The following is a 13,117-nucleotide window of genomic DNA, read 5'->3' on the forward strand; positions in this document are numbered from 1 at the left end:
TTATGTTGTATTAAAAATATTTTAAAATTGAGCCTAATCTCCAATTGTCGTCCTCATTCTGAGAGTATTTTGTATAAAATATGGTCATATACTGAATAGCTACATAGAACTGATTAATACTAACTAGCATATAATTGATATTAATTCTTTTGAGACGCTTATTATATAAATGTATCATTTTTAATTATAAATAATAATTTATTAACAATAAATAACGTATTTATAATAAATTATAATAACATGTAACCATTTTATTTAACTTCTCCCACAATAAGGAAGGTCTTGAATGTTTATTCTAATTTTTTTAAGTAATGAAAAGATTGCTTTATTTTTTAAAGTGTCAGCTCAGCAGATTCACATGCCAACATCTGTACAGAGCAGGCAGAACAAGAACATTTGGGCCAAAGTAATCTAAGACATTTTCCAGGAGGAGCTCAGGAAAGTAAAGAACATAACCAATGTGGGTTTTCGTCAAAATTCAGCAGCACCTGTGAAAATACTGTTAATAATACGGTAACTCGGAATTAGTTTTAAGTGTGCATGTGTGCAAATGTTGGAGACACCTCATTCTCTGAACGCTGAAGCACATTTAAGCAACTGTTTCTTACCTGTCACAGTTGCCATTACATGTAGTGTGTTGTCATGTTTATCAATACACTGTTTATCAAAATATGAAATTATAAAATGTCAATTAGCAATAAGCCAAGTCTCTTTTATTTATATAGTGCTTTATACAATACAGATTGTTTCAAAGCAGCTTTATAGGAATAAACAGGAAAGTTCAGATAAATGATACAAACAGAATTCTGCTGTAAAGCAGCTCTAAAAAGAAAATAGTGTTATTCAGCTGAAATCAGTTCAGTGTTGGTTCAGTTTACTTCAATAACTGTGTATAAAGTTAATCAATTATGGAATGCGTTCAATTCATATATAAAGCAGCTCTGGAGAAAACAGTTCCATGCTTATGGAAGTCAATGGGGCTCCATCAACTGTTTGGTTACCGACATTCTTCAAAATATCTTCTCTTGTGGAAACCAGGCTCAGTCTGGCCAAACGAACGAACATGATGTGATTATAGTTCCAGGCTGCATCACAAGTCATACTGTGGAGTGATATCATTCAGAATATTTCATACATTTCCTTCTGTTTGAAGATTGGGATACATTACACCAGAATTTGGAGTGAGGAGAGTTAAAGCTGGCCATAAGGTTAGTGCGCAAAACCTGATTTCACCAAGTACAACATGTTCCTGGATCAACATTCCAATCAACCAATCCGATTTGAGGGACAAGTTTACAGTTTATGTCATGTTTAGGCTTACAACCAGGGTTAAGTGCTTCTGCATCAGTGGTATTCGCCTATTATTTTCCCTCTGATTTCAGGCATAACTTATAGGGTTTGGTTTAGGGGTTATGTGATTAGGACTGAATTTTTGAACAGGAATGTTGTTCCAGGATCAACAAAATATGTTGACCTAGGAACGCATCTAACTCTGCAAAATCAGGACATGCGGGTCAATGTGGAGGACTCTGGTTCTTGTGCACGGTCTTCACTGTGGATCTGTGCCGATGGCTGTCTATTCGACAAGGTCTTCACAGGCGGTCTGTCTCTAGGGCTTGTCTAGTTGTCATGGTCTCCGCTTACATTTAGGGCTGTTGTAGTTGTCTCTAGGTGCAGGTCCACCATCTGATCTGGATATGGACCAGAGCTGGCTGACTACAGTAACCTCAGGATAAGAACGAGACAGACCGACTAATATTACAGTAGATAAGCATCTATTAGGATTATATTAATATATTCACTGCTCACACTTTTCCAAATTCATACTGCTCATGAAAACAATTCGCTTTTTAGCTGAAACAGCTTACGACAGGGACAGTCACCATGATGTTATTAGGTCTTGTTCAAGAGCACAGTGATAATGAGAGCTGCAGCTCTTTGTGTGTGTGTGGATAGCAATAATTATATTATTTCTTGATTACTGTTTAGTGTGGCTTATGTTTCATAAGCATCTTTTACCCACTATTATGTTGCTAGTATTAAGGAAACCCCATTTTTGCATGACACCACAACAGTTTTCTTTACAATCTTTGACACAATGGGTGGTCTCTGATTTATGCCCCTATAATTAACTATTACTGTGGTTCAGAGTGAATCCTTCATCTCTACTGCTAGGCTGAGCCATTTCTTACAACTTTTATAAATAACCCAGGTATGATAACTTCAGATTTTTCTTCACGATGATTAACACTGTAAATAAATTGTGTAATGTACTTCTTCATTGCAAGAAAGGGGGTAACAAATGTTCTGTGAGTAGATGTCTTTTCTTTCAGAGTGCGTTATTTCAGTGCATCAAGTCTCCAGAGAAAAAGAAGACAATTAACTGTTATTTATGTCGACACTAAAGCTTCATTAACATGGTCTTTTTCTTTTACCCAGACTCTGAATTAGTTTCAGTAAATCACTGAGACTGCATGAACTGCCCTGCTGTTAAACTGCAAGCTGGTTTGCTTTTCTCATTTCTTTACCTTTTCCCATGAAATAAAATTCATGTCCACACAAGTACTTCTGACATTCTCATGGTTCTGCTGTAATTCTTCATTTTAGTGAGAACAATTCCATGTCTGCTGTTAGACATGCAGATCAATAGATAAATAATTATAAACAAATACAACCCCCTCTGCAGCCATCTCTGTTTGACAGTAAATATTGCTGCATAGTATGTGCAAGTCCTGAGACAGGATATCAGTGGATGAACCAGCCAGAGAAATTCATAACAAAGTCTCACCCTCATCCACCTGTGCAACGTTCACACGCTGATCGCATAAACATCTGCCCACAAATCCTGGGCCTGCAGAGCAACACAAACAGTTTTCTTTCTCACTCTGAGAACATCTGCGTGTCCTGACAAATAAACAATAATTATAAGGAGGTGTTTATTTTAAATTTCCTGTCAGATTACAGGGGGAAAATCAATATAATATAATAAAATAATGTTTTTTTTATTTATATTTTTCTTTCACTGTTAATCATTTTCTAGATGATTTTAAATCTTTATGTCTCCTTTTCTTTATTAAAGGGATAGTTGACCCAAAAACGAAAATCATTTACTCACCCTCATGTCATTCGAAACCTGTATGATTTTCTTTCATTGTTGAAAGAGAGAAAGAAGATGTTTTGAAGAATGCTGGTAACCAAACAGTGTGGCGTTCCATTGACCTACACTGTACTATAGTGTCTAAACATTCTTTAAAATATCTTAAAAAAATCTTCTTTGTTATGTTTCACAGAAGAAAAAAAAAATGCATACAGGTTTGGAACGACATGTGGGTGAGAAATTGAGATTCTTTCTTCTTTTTTTTTTTGTACTGTCCCTTATTACCGTGTACTTTGGTAGCTGACTATTATTAGTAATATTTAACTTTTTTTGCATAAGACTCAAATTAGAGGGAAATGATGGTACAGGTAATATATACATAACATATTATATAGCATGAGTTATTTTTTATGTGTGATAGCTGGCTACACTTGGTTTACTCTTATTATGAAATGTCATCTTTTGGTTTTTGACGTTTGATGTACTGAGAAACTAATCTTTCTTAAAGGGTTAGTTCACCCAAAAATGAAAATTCTGTCATTAATTTCTCACCCTCATGTCGTTCTACACCTGTAAGTCCTCCGTTCATCTTCTGAACACAAATTAAGATATTTTTAAATCAAATCCGATGGATAAGTGAGGCCTGCATTGAAAGCAAGTTAATTAACAATTTCAGATGCCCAGAAAGCTACTAAAAACATTTTTAAAACAGTTCATGTGACTACGGTGATTCAACCTTAATGTTATGAAGTGACAAGAATACTTTTTGTGCACCAAAAAAACAAAATAACGACTTTATTCAACAATATCTAGTGATGGGCGATTTCAAAACACTGCTTCATGAAGCTTTATGAATCTTTTGTTTTGAATCAGTGGTTCAGAGCATGTATCAAACTGCCAGTCACTTCAGTAAACAAGGCTTCATTAAAGTGTTTCGAAATTTCAATGGATCACCACTGGGGGGCATGACTTTGGCAGTTTGATATGTACTTCGAACCACTGATTCGAAACAAAAGATTAGTAAAGCTTCGAAGCTTCATGAAGCAGTGTTTTGAAATTGCCCATCACTAGATATTGTTAAATAAGTTGTCGTTATTTTTTTTATTTTTTTTGGCACCAGGGTCCAGGGTCTAAAAATACCAAAGCAGACGCACTCTCACGTCAGTTTGAGTCCAGCCTGACACCACCGTCCAATGAGCCCATTCTTCCAGCCACGATTCTCGTCGCACCCATTCAGTGGGATCTCATGACAGAAATTACTGAGGCTCAACGGCAGGAGCCTTCTCCACCCGACTGTCCAGCCTCCCTCACCTATGTTCCCTCCACACTTCGTCAGCGAGTTATTCAAGAGGTCCATACGTCTCCCAGCACGGGACACCCAGGTACGGCCGCAACCGTCCAGCTGTTAACCAATCATTTCTGGTGGCCCACCATGTCTGCAGACGTCATCACCTACATCCAGAACTGTACGGTTTGTCAGACCACAAAGTCTCTCCTCCACGCACCCGCAGGCCTTCTCCAGCACCTGCCAATTCCACAACGCCCTTGGTCCCACATTGCCATAGACTTTATTACCGATTTACCCAGCTCCCAGGGTCATACCACCATACTCACTGTAATTGACCGCTTCTCGAAGGCCTGTCGCTTCATTCCACTACCCAAACTCCCTACTGCATTAGAGACAGCCGAACACCTATGTAATTATGTCTTCCGCTTCTATGGCTTGCCCGAGGACATCGTCTCTGACCGCGGCCCCCAGTTCACTTCCCGCCTCTGGTCTTCGTTCTTTCAGAAGCTCAACGTCAACATCAGTCTCACCTCTGGGTACCATCCACAGGCCAACGGACAGGCCGAGAGGCTTAACCAAGAGCTCATAAGATACTTACGTTCATACTGCCACCGTAACCAGTCAGATTGGAGCAGATATCTCTTTTGGGCCGAATACGCACAAAACTCCCTCCACAAACCCGCCACCGGCCTTTCACCCTTTAAGTGTATCCTGGGGTATCAGCCTCCCCTTTTCCCCTGGACCGGGGAACCCACGGACTTACCTGCTGTGGATCACTGGCTACTACGCAGCGAGGAGGTCTGGAATGAGGCCCATGTTCATCTGCAGAGGGCGGTACGCCAAACCAAGGAACAGGCCGATCGGAGTCGTCGACCCCAACCTCCATACCAGCCTGGACAGATGGTCTGGCTTTCCACCAGGGATCTCCGTCTCCGCCTGCCATGCAGAAAGCTCAGCCCTAGGTACGTGGGTCCCTTCAAAATTCTCCGACAGATCACTCCAGTTTCTTTCCGTCTAGACTTACCTTCTGAATACCGTATCTCACCCACTTTCCATGTTTCTCTGCTCAAGCCCGCAGGTGGTCCGAGAGGAGGGGAGGACCTAGAGGAGACCCGTGACCAGAGACCCCCTCCTGTCATCGTGGAAGGCGAGGAGACCTATCAGGGCAACGAGCTTCTAGACTCCAGACGCCGGGGTCGTTTCTTGCAGTATCTGTTTGACTGGGAGGGGTTCAGCCCGGAGGAGAGGTGCTGGGTCAATGCAGACGACATCTTGGACCCAAATCTCATCACTGAGTTTCACAAGACCCATCCGGAGCGTCCGGCCCCCCGGCCTCGTGGTAGACCTCGGCGTCGTCAGCAACCTCGCTTCAGGAGCCGCTCGCAGGGAGGGGGCTCTGTCACAGAGACGGTCTCTGTGGTCCCCTCCGATCGCCACCTGAGGGCGCCGTCACCAGAATACTAACCCACCTAAGAACTACAACTCCCACACACACACCTGGACTGATTCCTCCTCCCACCTGCAGTGCATTCTCTGGACTATAAAAGGACTTCCATAACCCATCATGCTTCGCGAAGTCTTGTTTTGCATTGCATTCATTACTGAGCGTTTTCCCTGTGTGTTGATATCCTGTGTATGATCTTGGACTGCCTGACTACCTCGTTTACCGTTTGCCGCCTGCCTTGTATTACCCCTGCCTGTTCTCTGGACTATTCTGCTCTGTCTGCCGCCTGTCCTGACCCACTGCCTGGTATTGACCCTGTCTCAGTCTGTTCTACGTTGTTCCTGTTGCTGTTTTCTGACCATTGCCTGTACGACTACGATTACTTAATAAAGCTGCATATGGATCCCACTGAGTCTGCTGCCCCGTTACAGAACCACTGTAGTCACATGAACTGTTTTAAATATGTCTTTTGTAGCTTTCTTGGCATCTGAAAGTGTTAATTATCTTGCTGGCAATGGAGGCCTCACTGAGCCATTGGATTTGATCAAAAAATATCTTAATTTGTGTTCCGAAGATGAACGAAGGTTTTATGGGTGTGGAACAACATGAGGGTGAGCAATTAATGACAGAATTTTCATTTTTGGGTGAACTAACCCTTTAACAAAACTATGAATAACACTATTTGTGTCTTACTGTACGACTAGTTGAAGGCTGACAGTTGTCTCCTGTGCTGCATGTGATGCACAGCTGCAGCAGACTCTTTTCAAGGTCTTTGTGTACTGGATATGTGCACCAGACTCTGCTGACATAGTGCAGAACACCACGACCTTCAAAGAGCAGTTCAGATACTTGCCATGGCCGCACACCTCAAGTATGAACTTTTCCTACAGCTGCTGCGCACACACAGTTTCTGTACACAATCCTTTGGCGCATCTTTTTCTGGTGAGGCACACACCCAAGGCCTGAAAGGACTTCCTCACTTTCTCAGAAGATCCTGTTATCAGGGTCCCACACGCAGGGGGAGAGGTCTGGCACTCAACCAGAGTGAGATCGTAGAGAGGGAGAATAATGGAAGATATGCAGGTTTGCCCTTCTCTGACCCCTCAATTCCACCTTAACAGCAGTTTTCTCTGATTACAATCTAATCTATTATTTAAACAGCATTAACAGGAGCTACAGCAATATAAAGCATGACACAATGCATCTGACTATCCTTATACATAGCTTAAAAGGACAGTTCATGCAAAAAAAAAAAAAAAAAAAAAGAAAGAAAAAAAGAAAAAGGAAATTCTGTCATCATTTACTCGCCCTAATATCATCCAAACCTGTGTGACTATATAGCACACGAGTGTTATGGACTACTTTTATGATATTTTATTGATGCTATTATTGTGTCCTTTTTGAAGTTTAAAAGCTCCAGTATTTTCATGAAAAATAGTGATTAGCAGTGTTGGGGGTGACGCATTACAAGTAACTTAAGTTACGTAATCAGATTACTTTTTCAAGTAACTAGTAAAGTAACGCATTACTTTTTCAATTTACAACAAAATATCTAAGTTGGTGTGAAAGGGCCTTAACATTTGTTGTTGTTGTTGTTGATGTTATTAAAAAACAAACTAGCAAGCCCAGCCCAGGTAAGAAAAAGTAACACAAAAGTAATGTAATGCATTACTTTTCATAAAAAGTAATAAGTAATGTAATTAGTTACTTTTTTTAGGGAGTAACGCAATATTGTAATACAATACTTTTAAAAGTAACTTTCCCCAACACAGGTGACTAGTGCATTCTTCAAAAATTCTGTGTTCAACAGAAGAAAGACAGTCTGACAGGTTTAATTAAATGATAAATGATGCACTCTAAAATATTCTGGGTTAAAAATAACCCAAGTTGGGTTAAATATGGACAAACCCAGCAATTGGGTTGTTTTGACCCAGCAGTTAGGTTAAATGTTTGACCCAAACTGGGTAGTTTTATTTAAAACAACTATTGATTAAAATTACTATTTGGCTGTCTTAAAATTAACCCAAAATATGTTAGAAATTAACATTTATTAATATGTTTAATAAATGAACATATACTAATAAGTTTAATAAATAATAATTAAACAATAAACATTTATTAAATTGCTTATTAATAAATGTTCACCTTTTGATTATTATTGTTGCCTCTAGTAATTATGTGTCTGATTTTTATTGTCTATTTTGGGTTCATTTTAATCCAGCCATATAGTAATTTTTAAATAATAGCCCAGCACATTAGGCAAACATTTAACCCAACCACTGGGTTAAAACAACCCAGTTGTTGGGTTTGTCCATTTTCAACCCAACAGCATTTTTTTAGAGTGTGACAGAATTAAAATTTTTGCATCAACTACACTATTAAAAATAAAAGTTCCAAAAGTTTTTTTTTTTTTTTTTTTTTTTTTTTTTTTTTCCACAGTGATGCCATAGAAGAATCAATTTTTGGTTCCCCAAAGAATCTTTCAGCAAACCATTTTCTCTTCCTGTAAAGAACATTTTAACAATCTAAATAACCTTTTTCCACTATAAAAGATCCTTGAATGGAAAGTTTCCATGGATGACAAAGGTTTTTCGTGGAAACATCATTGCCAATAAAGAACCTTTATTTTTAAGAGTGTAGCAGATTAAGACCTACAAGTAACAAATTAAAGTGTGGCAAGTTCAAGTATACTGTTCTTTGAGAATATTGTAACCTAAATATTTCATTCTTTGAAAACAAAGATCATTGCTCAGTCAGAGTGTTATATGAGAAGAGTGATTACATTAAGTGATATTGTGTTCAGAACATTTAGATTTCTTTATGTTTGGTTTGGTCAAAGGTGAATCCGTGAGAGTGTTTTACTCACAGCAGAAAGTGTTGTTGTTACAGTAAATGTGAGACCACAATGACATGCTGAAACTTCACATGGAGCTCATTGAGTTTAATGGAAAGTGCATGTGAATTCAGACGTTCAGTGGTAAAATTTTTCTTATTTAAAGATTTTCCTGTTTGGCTGTGGCAGCTGAAGTAGGCAGAATTCCACCTTAAGCATTCACTCACACTCTCTCTTTCTCTTCCTAAAACACACACACTCTCTCTTTTTCACTCTTCATCAAGCCATGCCATCTGTTCATTAAATTATTGTGCTCTTATTAGTGTTAGCGAATGTATCACTATTCCTGTTGCTCATACTTAAAGGGATAGTTCACCCAATAAAATGAAAATTCTTTTTGAAAAAACAGTTGATGGGCCCCTTTGACTTCCATGCTTTTTTCCATACTATGGAAGTCAGTGGGGCCTATCAACTGGTTGGTTACCCAATATTCTTCAAAATATCTACTTTTGTGTTCAGGAGAAGAAAGTAATTCACACAGGTTTGGAGCAACAGGAGGGTGAGTATGACAGAATTTTCAATTTTGGGTGAACTATCAATTAATGTTAGGGATATGAACAAACCCTTAATGCTTTAGCACATAACCCATGCTGCACAATGGTACCTCAAACCGCACAGGATGTTGAGGAGAGGTGTGATATTAGTTTTCTAAGTGATCAGGATTAAAGGGACAGTTCACCCAAAAATGAATATTCTGTAATCATTTACTCACACTAATGCAGCCCCTTGTGAAAAAGAAGTGTGCTTAATTGTATTGAATGTACACTTGTAGTGTGCTTAAAATCTTAAAGGGTTAGTTCACCCAAAAATGAAAATTCTGTCATTTATTACTCACCCTCATGCCGTTCCACACCCGTAAGACCTTTGTTAATCTTCGGAACACAAATTAAGATATTTTAGTTGAAATCCGATGGCTCAGTGAGGCCTGCATAGTCAGCAATGACATTTCCTCTCTCAATATCCATTAATGTACTAAAAACATATCTAAATCAGTTCATGTGAGTACAGTGGTTCAATATTAATATTATAAAGCGACGAGAATATTTTTGGTGCGGCAAAAAAACAAAATAATGACTTATTTAGTGATGGCCGATTTCAAAACACTGCTTCATGAAGCTTCGGGGCATAATGAAACAGCGTATCGAATCATGATTCGGATTGGGTGTCAAACCGCCAAACTGCTGAAATCACATGACTTTGGCACTCCGAACAGCTGATTCGACACACTGATTCATTATGCTCCGAAGCTTCATGAAGCAGTGCTTTGAAATCGGCCATCGCTATATAAGTCGTTATTTTGGGTTTTTTTTGGCACACCAAAAATATTCTCGTCACTTTATAATATTAATATTGAACCACTGTACTCACATGAACTGATTTAGATATGTTTTTAGTACATTAATGGATCTTGAGAGAGGAAATGTTGCTGGCTATGCAGGCCTCAAGGAGCCATCGGATTTCAACAAAAATATCTTAATTTGTGTTCCGAAGATTAATGAAGGTCTTTCGGGTGTGGAACGGCATGAGGGTAAGTAATAAATGACAGAATTATCATTTTTGGGTGAACTAACCCTTTAAATTTGAAATGTTTTAATAAAATTTTGCCATGCTTTAAAGAAGTACACTTAGGCTATTTTGATGTGCAGACTAAAGCACATGTAAAGTACTGGATACTTTTATAATACATTTTGATTTACTTAATTACATGCAGTTAAGTGTCTAAAAATATAACATTCAGTTCACACAGTATATTCACTTAAATTTTATTATTTCTGTAATAAAAGTATGTTAAAGTATTGAGTATAGAGCTATGCTTTTTCACTTTTTCAAACAACACTATGCCCCATTGACTTTCATTATATAGACAAAGAAATATCTTAGTTTGTGTTCCACAAAATAGTCGATTTTAATCTGGCAGATGATTTTCATGAAATGAGTGAAAAAAGGCCAAAGGCATTGTAATACTGCAAGGCATGAAGAGCACTGAGCATGAAGAAAACAGTGAGGGGAATGACTTTTACATAAACAGGTTACTGTTATGAGGGAAAAACTAAAAACAAGAATGGAAGATAAACCTAGCCAATGCTGAAGACCAAGCACGTTGATTAATTCGGCCCACCTCAACGTAAAAAAGACGCCCCCACAGAGGATGATGCAATTCCCACTGAAAGTGAAGCATAGGCTACTTGGACGTGTGTGCGTCGCGCTGAGGAGTGTTTCCAGGAGATACACTATCAGCTCTTTACAGACTGACCTCACAAAGACAGCTTTTTATCAATTAAAGTGTAGTACTCCAATTCAAAATGAATAGCCTCGTGTTCACAATAATTGCATTACATTGGTAATATAACGACTATACATATTAGTTTTTGTCCTATAGTAGTTATTACAGTGGGTTTTTTTTTTGTTTGTTTTTTTCTGTTGCCTTTAGATCAAACCTCTAATCATGATACAGTTAAAGTAATGGTGAGGTTAATGACATGATTGTCTGTTTAAAATGTATTACTCCCCCCACGCCTATAGAGGGCACTGTGACGTGTAAACCACTACGGTGATGCAAATCCTACTGCACCAGATCGCGTTGATAAGACCCGCTCAATACAGTGCAGAGTAGTCGATTGGGGACCTTTGAAGGTAATTTGCTGTTTACATAACAAAATATCAGTTAAACTATACATATATTAAATATGAACGTGGTTAAGATCATTAAAATCTAATGTATATATTTGTAACAGGTTCAAAATGGTGCTGCGGCGGATCTTTTATGCCTTGATAAATAACGCTCAAGTGGTGGAGAAGCTCGCGGAGTCGCGACCCATCAGACGGGCGGCGCAAATCACAGCCTTCGCCATCACTAAAGCACAGATAGCCGGGAAAGACGCCTCGACCAAGCTGCTCAGATCCGACACTTTTCGCCAAATACGCGAGGAGACGTCAAAGATACCCGGGGATGTGCAAGAGTTGGGTCGGAGAGCTACAAGACTGCGGGATACGTTTGTGAAGGAGGTGAAAGAGGGAATGAGGGACGCCAACCGACAGATAAAAGACAGAAAGTGACAAGAGACCTCATATTCATGGCGCTATTGCTATGCCACTTGTGACAGCGTCATTAAAGACTCATAATGTTCTACTGTCAGACTGGAGTTTTATGCACCTTCTTCTCATAAGACTTATTTAAAGATCACTGTAAAGATTGCTTGTATGACCGGAAGTGCCATGTTGTTTGATAAATAGATGAAGGATGAAATGGGTATTTGGCATTGGTTATGTCACGTAATTGAAACAAAAGGTGTAGCCATATTATTAAATAAAGACATTTCAAATCTACAATGATTTATTGAGCTCCATGAAGTCCAATGCAAGCGCATGAGCTCCATTTCAAAATGTAAAATCAAGATTATTATGCAATTCATAACACTTCTTCGTCACAAGATTAAAGCGAAAATACAGATCAATGTGTAGAGTAAAAAAGCTAATTTATGTCTCGCAGTGTGTCTCTTTTAATTGAAACTTTCTCACATTTTCCGTTTTTACTTTTACCCCGAGTCGGCAGTGGATTTACGTAATACATAAAGCAGTCATCAAACGCTGAAATAATGCTTATAAGTTCTTTCAACTGCGTGTACTATTAAGCAAATATATAAGTGAGGTGAAATCAGGTGTTTGTTTTGACAATGACATCTCAGAACACTTTTTTTTCTTCTTTTTTAGAAACTAATGTCTGGAAAAAACAAAACGTTTGCTTCACGAATTTAACTCGACAGGCAGCTTTCCGGTCCGTGTACCTTCGTATAATTTGTTTTTTCGTTTTTGTCTTCTAAACGGAAAAACAAAGAAAGCATTCATTTATCACATATTCAACCCTCCTCGTGAGCATAAATAAACAAATCTCGAGTCGTTTTTTTCATATTTTTATTTTCGTTTTAATCACACTTTGTTCTAATCCACCAAAAGGAAAAACAATAAAACCAAAATGGATAAACGGCTTGAATATTCGATTTCTACATGGGCGGGAATAAAACGCCCCTTTCCGCTGATTGGTCAACCAAAGATCAAGCCGCGCCATCAGTTCTCAGCTCCAGAATCAGCTCCGCTCAACAGTAGACTATATATCCGATACATTTGTACGGATAATTACAGAGTTTATTGCATCTACATTTCATCTAGTTCTCATCAAACAGCCAGACTAATAAATAGCTAATAAATAAACACAACCCGTGCCGGGGCAGAGCCTAGACAGAGCTTTCTTATAAGCTATTCATTCGCGTGAATTTAAATATTAATATTTGGCAGATTTATCATATTAAATATTAATTTACGTGGCATCTGCTCTCACAACTACTCCTAGCCTATGTATTTGGCACACCGCTGTTTTATTTAGCTGACCAACTCTAA

General features: G+C 38.6%; 1 protein-coding gene across 1 annotated transcript; it reads left to right on the forward strand.

Moving 5' to 3' along the window:
- The first annotated feature begins 11,457 nt into the window (after positions 1–11,457).
- si:ch211-162e15.3 (protein NCBP2AS2) lies at positions 11,458–12,052 on the forward strand. The gene has a single exon (XM_048195766.1). The coding sequence runs from the start codon at positions 11,465–11,467 to the stop codon at positions 11,777–11,779; it is 315 nt and encodes a 104-aa protein (XP_048051723.1). The 5' UTR covers positions 11,458–11,464; the 3' UTR covers positions 11,780–12,052.
- The last annotated feature ends 1,065 nt before the right edge of the window (positions 12,053–13,117 follow it).

This window comes from Megalobrama amblycephala, linkage group LG7 (genome assembly GCF_018812025.1).
Source record: "Megalobrama amblycephala isolate DHTTF-2021 linkage group LG7, ASM1881202v1, whole genome shotgun sequence".
Classification (NCBI taxonomy): Eukaryota; Metazoa; Chordata; class Actinopteri; order Cypriniformes; family Xenocyprididae; genus Megalobrama; species Megalobrama amblycephala.